Source organism: Cuculus canorus, chromosome 2 (genome assembly GCF_017976375.1).
Source record: "Cuculus canorus isolate bCucCan1 chromosome 2, bCucCan1.pri, whole genome shotgun sequence".
Lineage (NCBI taxonomy): Eukaryota > Metazoa > Chordata > Aves > Cuculiformes > Cuculidae > Cuculus > Cuculus canorus.
In genome coordinates, this window is record NC_071402.1 from 2,828,904 (window position 1) to 2,844,920 (window position 16,017).

General features: G+C 43.8%; 1 protein-coding gene across 1 annotated transcript; it reads right to left on the reverse strand.

Annotated features, from left to right (window-relative positions):
- Positions 1–10,621: 10,621 nt before the first annotated feature.
- Positions 10,622–14,967, reverse strand: LOC104063960 (prostate stem cell antigen). The gene is made up of 3 exons (XM_009566245.2): positions 14,711–14,967; positions 12,704–12,808; positions 10,622–11,052 (listed from the first exon to the last, which is right to left on the reverse strand). The coding sequence occupies exons 1-3, from the start codon at positions 14,760–14,762 to the stop codon at positions 10,841–10,843; spliced, it is 369 nt and encodes a 122-aa protein (XP_009564540.1). The 5' UTR covers positions 14,763–14,967; the 3' UTR covers positions 10,622–10,840.
- Between the last annotated feature and the right edge of the window lie 1,050 nt (positions 14,968–16,017).

Below are 16,017 nucleotides of genomic sequence, written 5' to 3' on the forward strand. Positions count from 1 at the left end.
TTCCTAATGTCTGGTCTAAATCTTCCCCCTTCAATTTAAAGCCATTACTCCTCATCCTAGAACAACATGCCCTTGGAAAAGATGTCTCCCCAGCTTTTCTGTAATCCCCTTCAGGTACTGGAAGCTGCTCTAAGGTCTCCTCAGAGCCTTCTCTTCTCCAGGCTGAACAATCCCAACTCTCTCAGCCTCTCCTCATGGCAGAATTGCTCCAGCTCTCTTATCATCTTTGTGGCCTCCTCTGGATGTGTTCCAACAGTTCCATATCCTTCTAATGTTGGGGATTCCAGAACTGGACACAATACTCCAGGTGGGGTCTCACAAGAGTGGAGCAGAGGGGCAGAATCCCTTCCCTCTCCCTGCTGGTCATAGTTTTTTTTGGTGCAGCCCAGGATGCGGTTGACCTTCTGAACTCCTTATCCTAGGAATGGGTTTTAAAAAGCCATAGGGAAGAATGATTTTAATCTGAAAGAGGGGAGATATAGATGAGATATGAGGCAGAATTTTTTTCCTGTGAGCCTTGTTGGATGGTGTTTTGAACAACTTGATCCAGTGGATGGTGTCCCTGTCCACACCCGGGGAGTTGGAACTGGATGATCTTTAAGAACCATTCCTATCCAAACCATTCTATTATTCTGTGATTCTGTGTGATCAGGCAGCATCTCTGCTGAGTTGGAGAAGAACCAGGTAATTTTGAAAGTTGTTCTACGTGTGATCAAGACAACAACCAATTGCACTTTGTTTCTGCTGAAAGCACCGACAAGTCTAGTGTCAACTCTGTCTGCATACTGTTGAAGAGATGTCATGAGGATAATAGGGATGACATAAGTGAAATATTCACTTGGTTGTGTTGTGTGGGGTCCGTTTTGGGACAGCAATGTTATTCTGAAATTCTGTATTTGCCTTAGAATCCTATTAAAGATACTTGTTGGAGTAGATGACACCTTTCTCTTAGGCGCTTCTTGGACACACAGTCCAATTATTTGAGGCAGAGCAGCACAGCCTCCTGTCACCAATCTTTTCAGAGAGAGTATGCATAGTTGCTTTGCCTCCTATGTCCTTGGTTGTCTTCAGGACGGTGTCTGCTTCTTGTTACATCACTAAACAGGACAGAGGAACTCTCTGTTCTACTTTAGCTTGAAGACTTTGGGCTTGTTTCCATCAACATCTTAATCCCTAAGCCAGAAGCATGGAAGCAAATGTTTCAGTGTTATTTCTGTGATGCAAAGGTATCCACTGGTTTTTATTTCACAGTGAATCATCAGGGTGGTGATGGCAGGGGATTTACCTTTAACTACCCAAAGAGTGTTGTAGATTTGCTTCTGGTGGATTTCTTCTCCATCCTTTGTATTTTAGGACTCTTTAGAGAAAGCATGGTGAAATATGTGCAGGAAAATAGCCACCCATTCTGCTCCATGTCTGAGGAATAAACATCCTTCCCAGACTCCAGGTCCTCTATTTCTTTTCTTTTCTTTCATATTTTCTACTTTTTATAGAAAGGGTTGAGACACTTCTCCAGATCATGGTTATTGGAAATCAAAGGGTGTCATCTGCAGTTGCCCACAGACTCTTTCATCACAAGAATCATACAACTTTGGAAGCCTACCTTCACAAATAAGCAAGCTGGTCCAGCAGTGATATTAACTAAGCATGAACAACCAGGAGAATACAAAAGCACAGCTCTGGATCTGATGACCTCGCAGCAGCAATGATTATTTTGTAAACATTGACTGGGGTTGAGGTAGCCACTATATGAAAACACTTTATCAAGAGTTTGGACAGATCTAGGCTGGGAGGGAAAAGTTCAGTCTGGGAAGATCCAGGCCCATATGGAAGGAGGTTTTCTTCATTGGAATATTCAGCACATGGAAGCTGCTATTAATTAATGACAAACCAGTTACTTTATGCATATTGGTGCTGTAGAAATAGCTATTTATGCCAGCTGTTAGGTCAGAGTAACCGTCCTCCCTCTGTGGCTGTTTTCAGTCTCCTGCCCCAGATATCACAGAATCATAGATTGCTTTGGGTTCAAAGGTTCTTGAAGACCCCTTAGGTACTGGAAAGCCACTATAATGTCTCCATGGAACCTTCTGTTCTCCAGGCTGAAAAACCTCAACTCTCCCAGCCTGTCCTCATAGCAGAGATGCTCCGATCAGTCTTTGTAGCCCTCCTCTGGACCCACTCCAATGCTTCCATATCTTTCTTCTGTTGGGTGTTCCAGAACTTGACACAATATTCCAGTTCAATAGGAGTCCACAAAAAAAAAAATCCCCCACTTCAGTAAGAGCATCACACTGCTTTTCACTCATACCTCTTCAGTCTCTGCAATCATCCTCCTCTTTGGTCTTTTGCTGCTAGTTTCAGCTTCAACAGACTTTGCTGGTTCATTAAGACTAATATTGCAGAGTACCTAAAAAATTAGAGATGTGTCTGGAACAAGAATGAAAAGATGGAGGTTGGAGAAGGGCGCAGTCTGGATGAAACAAGACAGTGGGTTTTGTTGCGGTGTTCCAACATCTGTGATGGCTGTAGGCACTGGGAGGTCTGGGAAGGATGAGGACATAATACTGATAAGGAGTACTTTTGTTGTACTCAGAGGTCAGTGTGAGTATAGGGAGGGAATGACAGTGAGACTCAGAGAAACATCTCTGTTCTTTGCTGCCTTTAATGCCAACCCCTGGTGCCAGGCAGCAAAATAAATGTTGCATCTCTCATGACCACACATGCTCACCCTTGCATCCAGGTGTGCTGCTTGCCGCCTCTGTATTCGCAAGAGTCAAGGATCACAATGAGGTTTTTCTGCTGGGTTTTTGGGGCGTTCTCTTGGGCTCTTGACTCAGGCCTTCAGAATCTCCCTGGTCTTTCAGACAGCAAATCTTTCAATGTTAGGAAGACAAATAAGGGTTCTCCTCAGACTTCCAGATGGGAAATCTGGGACAATTTTCCATTTGCTGTGTGACTGCTGCTGTCCCCTGAGATGAATGGGTTTTAGTTGCTGGATATTTCTTCATGCCAGGATTGTTCTCTCTCTCTGTCAAATGCCAGTGTCATTGTATCTGCAGTTCATCACTTCTTGAACATGTTAAAGGCTGAGGAGCAGTTTGTATAGCACTCCTGACATGGACAAACTTGTAACTGACTTCAGACTCCTTATTTCCCACGGACGCTAGAAGACATCGTGTCAAAAATTGTCCATGGCCAAGGCAACGGCTTGTTTTCTCCGTACTCCCTCGAGGCTCCCAAAGAAGCAGAATAGAACTGCTGCCTCTGCTACATGGTAGCAGGACATTTACTGCAAAAACAGAGAAAAAGAGATATTAACTGCATGGAATTATGAAGGGCAGGGAAGCAGCTGTCTTTGATAGTACATAGTGTGAAAACAGTTGTGAAATGCTCTACCATTTTACCACAAGGCATTTGGACCAGTACAGAAGCAGTGACTGCATGAGCACTGCGCTCCTGGCAAAGGGTTGCCATTCTCTTACCCTATGGCATGCAAAAGGAAGAGGAGAGAAAGTTGCTATCCTGGTTATCAATGTCTTCTTTTAAATGTTCCCATTTAAACTTTGAATGGCCAAATTCTAACATCAAGTTTCACCTTCCTTTATTTTTCTGAAGAGAAACAGAATAGGTCAGATGTATTCAAATTATCACATCTCAACTAACTATTTGAAACTTTAGCCACACCTTCCTCACTTTTTAATTACTGCAATTGAACAGGCATCAAAAGAACTAGCCGGTGCCTGAATATCAGTATTTTAAGCTGGACGGATGTTTTCCTCTTGACTACAGAAACACTGAATGTTACAAGTGGAGATTACATCATTTTCTCATGAATTTGTCTATGAGAGCAGACAAACCTGTTCCTTTTGCTATACTGCACAAAGCATATTTAAAGGACGTAGCTGAATGTAAATCCAGAGCAGAAGATGCAACTAGTTTGGACAGAAGGCACCAATGTGGGAGGCATCACACAGCTGCCTAAGAAGACAGGCGGGTCCTTGTTAGTAACAACATGTGTAGTGACCCTTGATGAAAACAAATCCCCTCCCTGCCCATCACTCAACTTTCACTCACATGCCCTAGGTGAAGTCCTCGTTCCACAAATTCTCTTGAGGATAGATTGAATCTTTAATGAAAATAACAAGGAAGGAGCAAAACATTTTTCTTTCCTGATTTAGACCCATACCTGTCATTCTTTTGTGGGGGGGTGGGGTGTATGGAGGCAGTCAAACTACCCCAGCCATGGAGGGCCACAAGCAGAGCTGTGAAAAGATCCAGGGCTTGGTCTCTCTAAGTGATTCACATGAGGAAGCACGGGCAGAGGTGAACATGAAGGGCATAAAGGCTATTTCAGTGTGGGTGCTGAACACAGGTGGTGTACACAAATTCTGGTACAGGCAGATAGCAGGAAGTGTTTCATAGAATCATAGAATAGTTTGAGTTGGAAGGGACCTTAAAGATCGCCTAGTTCCACCCCCCCTGCGATGGGCAGGGCCACATCTCACTAGATCAGACGTGATGAAAGAGTATCTGTTGGATAAATAAGTTTATATCAAACCCTATATAATTATTTGTTTATGCACAATAAATAGCATATCGATTTCCACTTAGTATTTTTAATCAGATGATGACTTTATAACATGATGCCCCCATCACATGGGCTTGCAAATGAGAAATCAGAGAAGACATCTAGGGAGGAGATCAGGACTGCAATCGAAGCTGTGGATCAAGAGAGTTGAGTAGTCATGTGTGCAGCACCTTGTTTGCAAGAAGACCTGAGATTCACCTTAGGCAGGCATTAACAGATTTCAAGGTAAGGTCAGAAATGGGCTAGTGAGGGATTTCTCTGTCACATAGAGTTGTCAAGTGGCAGAATGGGAGTAGGATTAATCAAGATGGCATGGGATGAATTTGGCTTCATTGGCATTGTCCTGCAAGCCTTGCCCAGGATGAGTGGCAAGTACAGTTCCTCTAGGTATGTTCTGCAATGGAAGGAGTGGTCTTTTGATTGCTTTTAGTGACTATTCAGTGGTTTAACAACTGGTAGAGCAGAATTAACTGCAGGTTTTCTCTTTGGTCTGTTTGGACTACAAAAAGCCTCGTTGCACAATAATCTGTGCAGAATTCAGAGCACAAATGTAGCTGTGCAGGGTGGGTTGGTTGCAAATAATCCTTCCTTAGCTCTGTTATGTGACTGTATTTGAGTTTATTTTTAGCCTAAGTCTCTCTCCTGGCCCCATTGAAGTCACCGCCTGGGCATCTTTCAATGTATTGGACCTGATAACATCTATACAAAACAGAAGTATGGAGGCATTGAATAACTTGCTGCAGGCCACAGAGGAAATGTGAAGCACAGCAAGGAATTGCTGGTCCTTAAATGCCAGCTCATGCAGCCTTTCACCCCAGGGACTTTCTCCAATGTGATCAAATGTTTTTAATCAGTTGCTGCAGGTTGGTTTCAATTCAGGGGACCCTGGGGACAGTTTTCCAACTAGGTAAAGACACTTAGTGTAGCTTCTGCTGGTCTATGGGAAATATACCCTAATCCATCTCTACTGAAATAACGAATATTAATTAATACTACCAGTAGCAAATATAGCATCATTCCAATAATATAAACAACACTTTTATTTTGCTCTGAATGTGTGTCTGTAACATTTCCTACCATAAAAATCATAGAAAAGCAGTTGGTCAGAGTTTCTTTACTTTTCTCATCTGTAAAGAGCTAAACTCACTGGGTGTATGTTTACATTCAGTCCGTAATGCAATTGCATTGGAAAAGTGCAGTTTCTGCCCTTGAGAAAAAGAAAACATCCATTTTATTGTTCAGCTATTTATTATTTAAATAAATGAAGTGCACTTTGATCATGGAGGATAGAAATCTCTTTCATACAGGATAGATTGAGTTGTTTAAAGAGACTGTCCTCGATTTTAGGCCTTTGGATAACTGTGGAAAAGATAGGAGAGAGAAGAACTGATAAAACTGCTCAACTGACAATGTCAAGCAGCAACTTACTTGGGCAAAAAAAAAAATAGCCTTGTTTTCCAAATAAATGTTGCGCTTGTGTGTCACCCAGCAAACAGCTCTTAGGTCTTTTCTGCAGCACACAGAGAGTAAATCAACATTCAGACAGGATTTGCAGAGCTGCCTGATGTCAGATCATCTGTATCAGCAGAGCTGGTGGTGCTGACAGGCGATGCAGGTCAGATCAGGAGGGACTGAGTCCTGTTTATGTTTGTTAAGCAGAAGGGGAGTCAAGCCTTTCTGTCAACATGCAGTCACTGCACCTGGAAAAACAGTTCTTTTCCTGGTCCTGCCCTGGCCCAGCCCAGGTTCTGATCTGGGGATGAGTCATTTACCTGCTCCAATTTGCCACCTCTTAATCCTTCTGAGAAGTCAGAGGGTTGTCTTTGAGGTTGTCTGTTGGTGACCTGCATGGAGAGCGCAGTTTCGTACTATTGCAAGTGTTGTGCTGGGTACCCATCAGCAAACAGCAAATTCTACCAGTTACTGCTTTGTTTCATCTGCAGAGGCTTCCTACCCTGATCTTTACTGAATCTATCCCAGTCATGGCCTCTTCCAGTTGCACCTTCTCTAACCTGTCTAATCTCCCTCATCTCCAGCTCCGCATGCAAACAGTCCAGATACATGCACAGGGAGGATATAGCTCCAGGTAAATCCAGAAGAGAATCACTCAGTGGCCACCTATGGACTCCTTCAGGAATATGTACAGAGAAGAAACAAGGAGAAGAAATTGTTCCTTCAGGCTGTAAGGGTTTGGCTATAATGGCTTCGAATTGTGCCAGGGGAGGTTGAAATTGGATATTAGGAAACATTTCTTTACCTAAAGAGTGGTTAAACATTGGAACAGGCTGCCTGGAAAAGTCATGTAGTCTCCTTTCCTGAAGGTGTTCAGAAAACATGTAGATGTGGCACTTCAGGACATGATTTAGTAGGCATGGTGGTGTTGGGCTGACTGTTGGACTGGATGAACTTAGAGGTCTTTTCCAACCCTAATGATTCAATGATTCTATGCTCTAGACATCAGGTCTCAGTTACCAGAGCACAGGAAAGTCCCTTCTTGACTCCAGTAAGAAACTACTAAATGCTGTGCTCCAGCAAGCAGATGATATTGCCACACAGGACTACTATGCTATAACACAGGTAAATAACCTCCATTTGTGCTAAAGACTTTTGACTCCTCACTTAATTTCAGTGTTTATACTCTCCAGAAGCTGTCTCAACCAACGTTGCTGGTGACTCCAAAGGCTCTAGTGCTGGCTGACATAGAATCATAGTATTATAGAACGGCTTGGGTTGGAAGGGACCTTAAAGCCCATCCAGTTCCAAACCCCCTGGCCATGGGCAGGGACATCCCCCACTGGATCAGGTTGCTCAAAGCCTCATCCAACCTGGCCTTGAACACCTCCAGTGATCCATGACTTCTTTGGGCAACCTGTGTCAGTGTCTCAGCATGCTCATAAGAAAGAATTTCTTCCTAATATCTCATCTAAATCTCTGCTCTTTCAGGTTAAAACTGTTCTGCCTCATCCTACCCCTGTACTCGCTGATAAGGAGCCCCTCCCCAGCTTTCCTGCAGGTCCCCTTAAAGTATTGGAAGGAATAAGTAAGGAAATACGTTTTGGCCATTTCTGTACAGCTAAAATCCCAGTCTCTTGGTAAGGCCATTGTAGCCAAATTGCTTTTGAGAGAGGCAATGGCTGTGAACACACTCGACTGTCCTGGGAATTGTTTCAGAAAGTGGGAATAGGGCAGTAGTGTGTCAGGAACCTTCTTACAGTTCAAGATGAGCCCTGGGAGTTGAGCGGTCATGAAGCTGTTCAGCCATGCAGAAAACAGCCTGGCTGGGAGATGTGCAGCTTGATGAGTCCCCTTTTCTGTGACTAAGAGTCTGGACGTTTGCAAAAGCCAGAATAAATCATCCCACATGTCCCATAACCTCCCTCTGCCAGTAACCAGCTCAAGTCATATTCGGGGAAACCCCTTTCCTGTTTCCTACAATTAGCAGCTTGTTAATGCCTCGTGTCCCAAGAATTTATGTGTTATTCTCTTTCACAATAGCAGTGTCATTATCTTCTGACATCCCTTTGACTTCATCCAATATTGGATGCCAGCCCTTGTCCCATGCCTATGGGTCCCCAGATTACTCAGGTCCACCAGGTAAATGCTTCTTTGTTATTTCAGCCCATGGCTCAGCACATCCTTTACAGTCTGAATAGCTCTTAGGGTATGAAAGGAGAAAATGAGGCTCTTGGCCATCCCTTCCTCTTTTAGTTGTCCACCCACTGCTTTCCTGACTTCACAGCTACTTGACTTCATGGATCCAACCTGTCTTGTCACTCCTGCCTGGGGTACTCCCAGGCCCTTCTGTACACCCTGTTAACACTAGAATTGTCTTTTTTTTGTTGTGTATTGGGAGGAAGCATATATGGCACAGTGATCTTCTCCAGAATGTTTTCTACCTTGCTTTTCAGATCTCTTCACTTATGTGTTACTTGGAGGTCTTATCTGAAAGTTTCTTTCAGGCAGCTTTGCATGGTACTTTTTCTGCTGTCTTTGCCACACACTGCACAGGATCTCCCAATAAGAGGTGGGAACAATGGAATTTATATCAATAAAATAAACTATGTCGAGAATGTAATTTAGAATCTGTAACTATATAAAGGTGCTAAAACTCTGTAGGAGAGATGTTAAAAATACAGAGTCTGCTTTGCATGCAGTCACCTCTTTGGTATCACCAACAGAGAGGGCTTGAAATGATTTTCTACATATTTGAAGCCTGCATAGTTGCTACATGCATTACACCAGCAAAGGTGGGCAAAACTTGATCGTGGCAACAATACCACGCATTGCTCTAAGCTGCTTCTTTATCAGATGTGAACTAAATCTTCTACATATGTTAAGTAGAGAAAGCCACTCTGGCTTGGTATTAGAAAGAAAATCTTCATGATGAAGGTGGTGAGACACTGGAACAGGTTGCTCGTGAAGTTGTAGATGCCTGCTCCCTAGAAGTGTTCAAGGCCAGGTTGGATGGGGCCCTGAGCAACCTGATCTAGTGAGAGGTGTCCTTGCCTATGGCAGGGGGGTTGGAACTAGATGATCTTTAAGGTCCCTTCCAGTCCAAACCATTCTATGATTCTATGATGAGTAGAGAAAGGCATTCTGACTTTAGCAAGGACTTTCAGGAAGGAGGAAAGATCAGTGGGTGTAGAAGGGAAATGCCTCTTATAAAGAAAGGAATAAAGGACTCTGCAGGTATCCTTATGGCCTCAACAAATCTTGAGGAAACACCAGTCTCACGCTAATGCTGAAGCACTCTTGGCCCTGTCCTGAAAGCACCTCAAGAGAAAAGGTGTCAGTTCTATGTCTTTCCATACCTCCCTTGCTCTCATTTTCCTTTATCTTTCCCCCACACTTGCCTCCTCCCCATCTCCTGTTGATTGTATCTCACCTCAGGTTGGAAGTGGGTGTTTGCCCACACTTGTGTGATCACCTCCATGATCAAGGTATCCCGAGGGGAAAGTGCAAGCTGTGATGTTTACTTTCTCCACTCTCCCTGGTCTGCTAGGCAACTTCACAGGACCTTTAAGATAAACACTTCTTCATCCTTGTAACAGGACCTGAGTCTCAGGCTGTGGCATGGCGAAATGTATCAAGGAGGAAGCTGGAGAAGAACGCTTGAGAACCTGCCTGTGAGAGATGGGGACCTTAAGGGGATGCTACAGTGACCAGGACGGGCACTGGCAATCCCACATTTGGTTGACCAGGACACCATGATGACAACTTTTCCACTTCATTCCAAAGCTTATTGCCCACCATGGTGCCTCAGGTACCTGAAAGTGCAGTCCTGCCCACCATCCCAAGGATGACAGGACTATGGGAAGGAGTACGAACAGCTGCATGCACATATAGCAGGGGAGGTAACTCCAATACCTGAAAGGGGCCTACAAGAAAGCTGGAGAGGGACTATTCATAAAGGCTTGTGGTGATAGGAGGAGGGGGAATGGGTATAAACTGGAGAGGGGCAGATTTAGACTAGACATAAGGAAGAATTTCATCACCATGAGAGTGGTAAGACACTGGCAGAGGTTGCCCCAGGGAAGCTGTGGATGCCCGATCCCTGGAAGTGTTCAAGGCCAGGTTGGATGGGGCCTTGGGCAGCCTGATCTAGTGGGATGTCCCTGCCCATGGCAGGTGGGTTTGAACTAGGTGATTTTTAAGGTCCCTTCCAAACCTAACTATTCTATGATTCTATGAAGGTGAACACTGCTTTTGTCTTGTGTGTTAGCTAACAAGATGCAGGGTCCCAGGGTCTCTAGGTCATAAGGAAGCTCTCCTTCAGGTGTGATTGCTGTTCACAATTTTTCTTAGGGTATGTACCCTCCAGAGTTTGTCATAAACCAGACAAACTTTGGAGATACAGTTGCCACCTCTATTCTACTTTGCTGTGGCACCTCTCTCCACATATTTCATTACACAGCAATGACCAAGATTGGCCATTGGCCAGACATGGAACAGACCCACCCACAGTTGCTGCTGGGTGAAGAAATACGTGACTAAGTGATCTACAGCTAAACACACACTCACGTTTGATTCAGAAATAAGTATATTTTAGGTGTTATGCAGACAGCATGCACACATATTTTCTTATCTGGTAGCACTACAGCAATACAACAATTAAGAAGCTATCATATGGCAAAGATCTGCCATCAGCTCCAAGAACTATGTGTGCTCAACGCACGTTGCTCCAGGTTACAATTCCTGTTGTGAGAGGGGTACTCCAAGACTTTTTGAGGTCATGGGAGTCCTCTTTGGTCCTCACTGTCTGCTGTGAAGGAAGGTCCAGAACACACCAGCTGCTATCCCTGCCACCATCCCATAGCTGCTCCTCACGCTGCCTGCTGCGTTGGCATTGCAGAGGTTGCTGCTGCAGCAGGTGATGTTCCTGTTGCCTACGCTGAAGTCTTCATATTTTGGTTGACACGATGAATCACAGCCCTTGCTGATGATGCTGAAGAGCCCTATGGCCCCTGGAAGGAAAGCAAGACCATTGCTACAAAGATTAAATGCAAGCCAAGCCAAGCTTCATGGAACTGAATAATGAGATACTATTCTAATAATGTAATTAATAATGAAGTAGCCGTTAACATCTCCATTGGGGAGTCTAAGCTACTAATGGATGAGGAGCAAGCATGTGGTGTTATCTTTGCTCATATCCCACACATCTTTGTTGCACAGAGCCTTTCAACACTCAGGGGATTTATGGAATCAGAGCTATCCCCATTTCACAGATGACAGAGTTACTCTTTGATTCGTTTCTGAGAGGCACAACCTATTGTTCTGTGGCAGGTTGATTCTCAGTAACTACTGTTTACCAGCAGATTATGGTCTGCATGAGACCTCCTAATCTTGCACAATCTATTCTGAGCACCAGGTCTTTGACATAAGCAAATCTAGTCTATAGGGCCAGTGAGTTGTACAACGTGTTGGCTCTCCTGCATGGCCATGGGGTTTCACATTTTGAACAAAATGCATACTGGAGATATTACATTTGCTGCCCAACAGAGAGAAGTTTGAACATGCCACTGATGCATTTTGTACCCCAGGTTTAAGAGCAATTGAGCTGTCACCACAGATCTGGACACGGTAAACATTTTTGTTTCCAGATCTAGAGAATTAAATCATAATCTGATAAAGGAGTTTACCAAGAGACATGCAGATGGCTATGCTCAGAGCTGGCTGTCAATTGGTCTAGATGAAAGTGTATCCTTTTCATTGAACTCACCTAAAGTGAGCTCTGTCATTGAATACTCCTCATAACTTCATGACTAAGTTTCACCAGACTCAACCCTCACATTTTAATCCACGTTCCAAATCTTTAAAGACCATAAACTTAAATGTTATCTCTGTAAGCAAGCGAATCACTTTTGGTGTTATGAAACAGAAAGAAACCCAATTTTGTACAGGTGAGAGACATTAGTAGGTATTTATAAAGTCAAATATTTAACAGCCGGCACCCTGTTGTGGAGTTGCACCTTCCTGAGATTTGTTCCAGGCACTGGCACTGCGCTGGCCTTACTGCTCAATTATTAGCATGAGCTGTTGGCAAACACTGAGGAATTTATAGTGCTTGTATGACTTTGTAATCACACTCCTGTGGCCATGGTAAAGAAAGGGCTTGATGATGGTCAACACCTCTATCAAGGGACCAGTTATCACCAAGGGATAAGCATTTTCTTTCTGGCATTTCACAGAATAGAATTTCATAGAATGGTTTGGGTTGGAAGGAACCTTAAAGCCCACCCAGCTCCATCCCCCTGCCATGGGCAGGGACACCTCTCACTACGTCAGGCTGCTCAAGGCCCCACCTAACCTGGCCTCAAAAATCCCCATCATCCATGACTTCCCTGGGCAACCTGAGCCAGTTCCTCACCACCCTCATTGTGAAGAATTCCTTCCTCATGTCTAATCTAAATCTTTCCCCCTCCAATTTAAAGCCATTACTTAGCATGAAAGTAATTTGAAAGCTTTCTTATAGTCCTTTCTCCCCAGATGGCTTTTCTCTTCCTGCTGCACACTGGCCCACACCACATGGTGCATCTAGAGCAGGTGAAGCGGTCTTGGACCATGCTTGGCTCCAACTCCATGATTAAGACATTGCCCACTCCCAGTTTGCCTTACTTATCACTTCTGTCTTGCACATTTCATTTTCCTCGCAGGTCACTTTTGTTTTACATTTGGAGTTGCTGAGCTGTGAGGAGCACTGGTAACATTCCAAGGAAGAACCTGCAAGAGAACAAAGAGGCTTATAAGACTAATCTATTTGAAGTTCTCCAGGGAACCCAACTTAATACTTACGACAGGAAACAGAATCATTCCTGTGAGTTGTCAAAGAAAGTTAGCACCTCTGTTATTGGGAAAACAATAGTGATTTTTTTTCCATTTTTGGTGGAAAAGAGTACATTTGCTTGGGCTGAAAATCAGGTTTTGCAAGTGCTGAAGCTGTTGCTCATCTAGTCAGTGCAGTGAGGGAGCAAAAAGAGTCATCAGTCAATGGGAAATGCTTCCCACAATGCTTTTTCCTCTGCATTTGAGATGCCTAACTCAGATCCTAGCTGGAATAGGCTTTTTGTGATATTCCCACTTCCTGAGCTGTGATGAAGGGATGGAGTCCTAAGGAGGGAATGTACATATCATTTATCTGCCTCTGTAGACGTTAGTTTTACCAGATGGGCTTGTGAGCCTTAGCTGAGGCATTGCCAGGGCTGGATGAAAGATGGAAAGATAAGATGGAAGAAAGAAATGGAGCAGGAGATTTCCAAAGTCCATTGCCTCATTTGACCAACTTGTGACACATACTCTCCATCCCCCACTTACAGAAATAAACAAAGTGCAAACACAGCTTTTGCCTCCTTCTGAAACAAGGCCACCAGGGTTTCCACCCCCTCATGGACATGCCATTCTATGGAGGATGCAAGTCTGTTGTTAACATCTGCTGTGCTGTTGTGCGCATCAAGTAAAGGCAGAATAATCATTGCAGCTTACAAGTGTCTAGCCCTGATGAAAAATGGTCCCCAGGGGACTGAGAGCATGGCGCAATTACCTATACCCATTGCCCACCTGTGCCCCAGGACATTGCTGGAGCCTCAAAGACTTGCAAGTGGGTCATTTAATGTTTATGTATATACTTTAACCCCATGACCATGAGGATTATATCATGAATTGCTCAACTACCTTAATACATAAAATGCTCTTTTAGGACACAGAAAAATTCAATTTAGGAAGTAGTATTATTCAGCACAGGAGCACAAAATGATTTGAGGTATTTGATTTCCCTCTGTCCAAGTTGTTCTGGAATAAACAACTGTTGTGGTCGTATAGGTAAGGAGCCATCGTATAGGTAAGGAGCCAAACCCCAGTTTATCTGCATTGTTGCACTCTGGTCTCACATTTATCTGTCTTTAACATGATGAAAGTCAAAATTCAGAGCACCCTGATGGAAGCTGGCAGAGGAGAGAGTCTGGTCAGAACTGTACAAGATCCTTCTCAGCCTATTCCTTAATCATCCTTTGCTGACTGAGAAAAATTTCTGCTCAGATCTGCCTATTGTGTTCTCTGATACTAGGGAAAAGTTGGTTTATTAACCATTTTTTTTCCCAGTCAGGCTGAAAAAAATAGTGACAGTGCCCAAATCCCTACCCATCCAGATTAAGAAATACATCATGGATTATCCTTTTTTTCTCTCCCATTATAAGTCTGATGGTCTGTGTAGGATGAGACACCACTTTTGAAATGAAAAGTCAGAAAATAAGATGGAACAATACTTACATGTGCATAGATGTTGCAATTTTGATAGCCTGGAAAGAAGAAAAGTAGTTCTCCCACTCCCTCTTTAAAAACGTACACAAATAAAACTGTATGGTCTGGCTCAAATAATTTTGATTTCAACTAAATTCCCTTTTGCTTAGGATATATCTTTCCTGGAAGTTGTTCTACCCAGCACTAGGATCCCACCATCAGCAGGTTTTTTTCCATGCAACGCTCAGGACATTCAACTGAAAGTAAAGATCATCATAAGTCAACTATGTCAGCATTTCTTCCTTCACTACCAAACCCCATCACAAGTCCTTTCTTCTAGCTGAAGGTTGGATGGAGGGAAAGTGGGGAAGATTCTCCATGCTGTCTTACCTGAGACCAGGCACAGGACTGCTGCCAGCAGGAGGAAAAGGAAAGTCTTCATTTTGTGACAACCCCTCTGGTGCTGGATATGGGTTGTATGGATATTGTTTGCTCGTGGGACAGTTTATATACTGTGAGAGGCAGCAATTGGGCATGCCCAGAAGGCTACCCTTGTGTGAAAGCACCTGAGCAAGGCTGCTTGCCTGACCAAGGGAGGGGTTGCTTTGTGCTGGTGATATTTGCGTTAGGCGCCTCTCCTATGTGACTGTGACTCTTGGAGCTACCAGTAGATCCTCTACATCACTGCACCCCCGCCTTTCCTCCTACCCTTGGGCAAAGTGTTCACATGAGTGGAAAAATCCCAAATTCTTTAGAACAAGGCTGCCCTTATGCATTTCGCTGGAATCAGTGAGGTTGTGATTGCACCCTGTAAACAAGGTTTTCCACTCCCATTTCTATCCTGAATGGAGCTTTTGTGTTTAAATCAAGGACAAAATGTTATTTTAATAAAAACTCCAGCTATTTATCTGCATGTGTGAGTGTCGCTGTGACACTTGTGGCATGTGGTGGTAAGGTATGTGAGCAAATTACAGTGCATTGGCCTCTTCCAGTTGTTCAGGTGCTCATTTGCCCTTATTTGTTTATGTTCTCTCTAGTGGAGAAAAAGAAAATGGCCAAGACAAAGTTTTCATCTGTGTTGAAACCAAATGGACTTTGTGATGGCTTTGTTTGGTGTTGGTTTTTTTTGTCCTGTAACTGTACCATGGCATGCTTCTCTTTGCCAGTCTCTCTCTCTGGCGTAGGCTGGGTATGGTTTTGACACCTGAACTCACATCAGAGGGTAAACAATTCAGGCTTGTCAAAGAAATGCCACTTCTCCTCACAGATGAGGGTGAGTTCAGCCACATTCCTACCTGAAGTGTGAATATTTGCTTTGCTGGGTTGACTGGAGACCTCTCCCATCTTTTGTGTCCCTAGACCACTTCTCAGTCCACACTGGTGTAAGATAAAACAGGTCTACCTGCTAAATTCAAGTTGCCATAGTTTCTCACTTTATTTAGGGTTTCTGAAATCTCAGAAACTTAGTGCTTTGCAGCAATAGCCTTCAGGGACTTGCTCTCATGCAATTTAGCTCTTACAGAATCATAGCATCATCATTAAGGTTGGAAAAGACCTCTAGGACCATCCTGCCTAACCGTCAGCCCAACACCACCATACATAGAATCACCCATTCTGATCTGCCAATAAACCATGTCCCTGAGCACCTCATCTACCCATCTTTTAAATACTTCCAGGGATGGTGACTCAACCACCTC

Excerpts from the sequence above, each read along its gene's own strand:
- LOC104063960 (XM_009566245.2), bottom strand. The coding sequence starts at position 14,762 with ATGAAGACTTTCCTTTTCCTCCTGCTGGCAGCAGTCCTGTGCCTGGTC. Across the intron at positions 12,809-14,710 it reads AGTCCTGTGCCTGGTCTCAG|GTTCTTCCTTGGAATGTTAC; the intron begins GTAAGACAGCAT and ends GTTCTCTTGCAG. Across the intron at positions 11,053-12,703 it reads GTGCAAGACAGAAGTGATAA|GGGCCATAGGGCTCTTCAGC; the intron begins GTAAGGCAAACT and ends CTTTCCTTCCAG.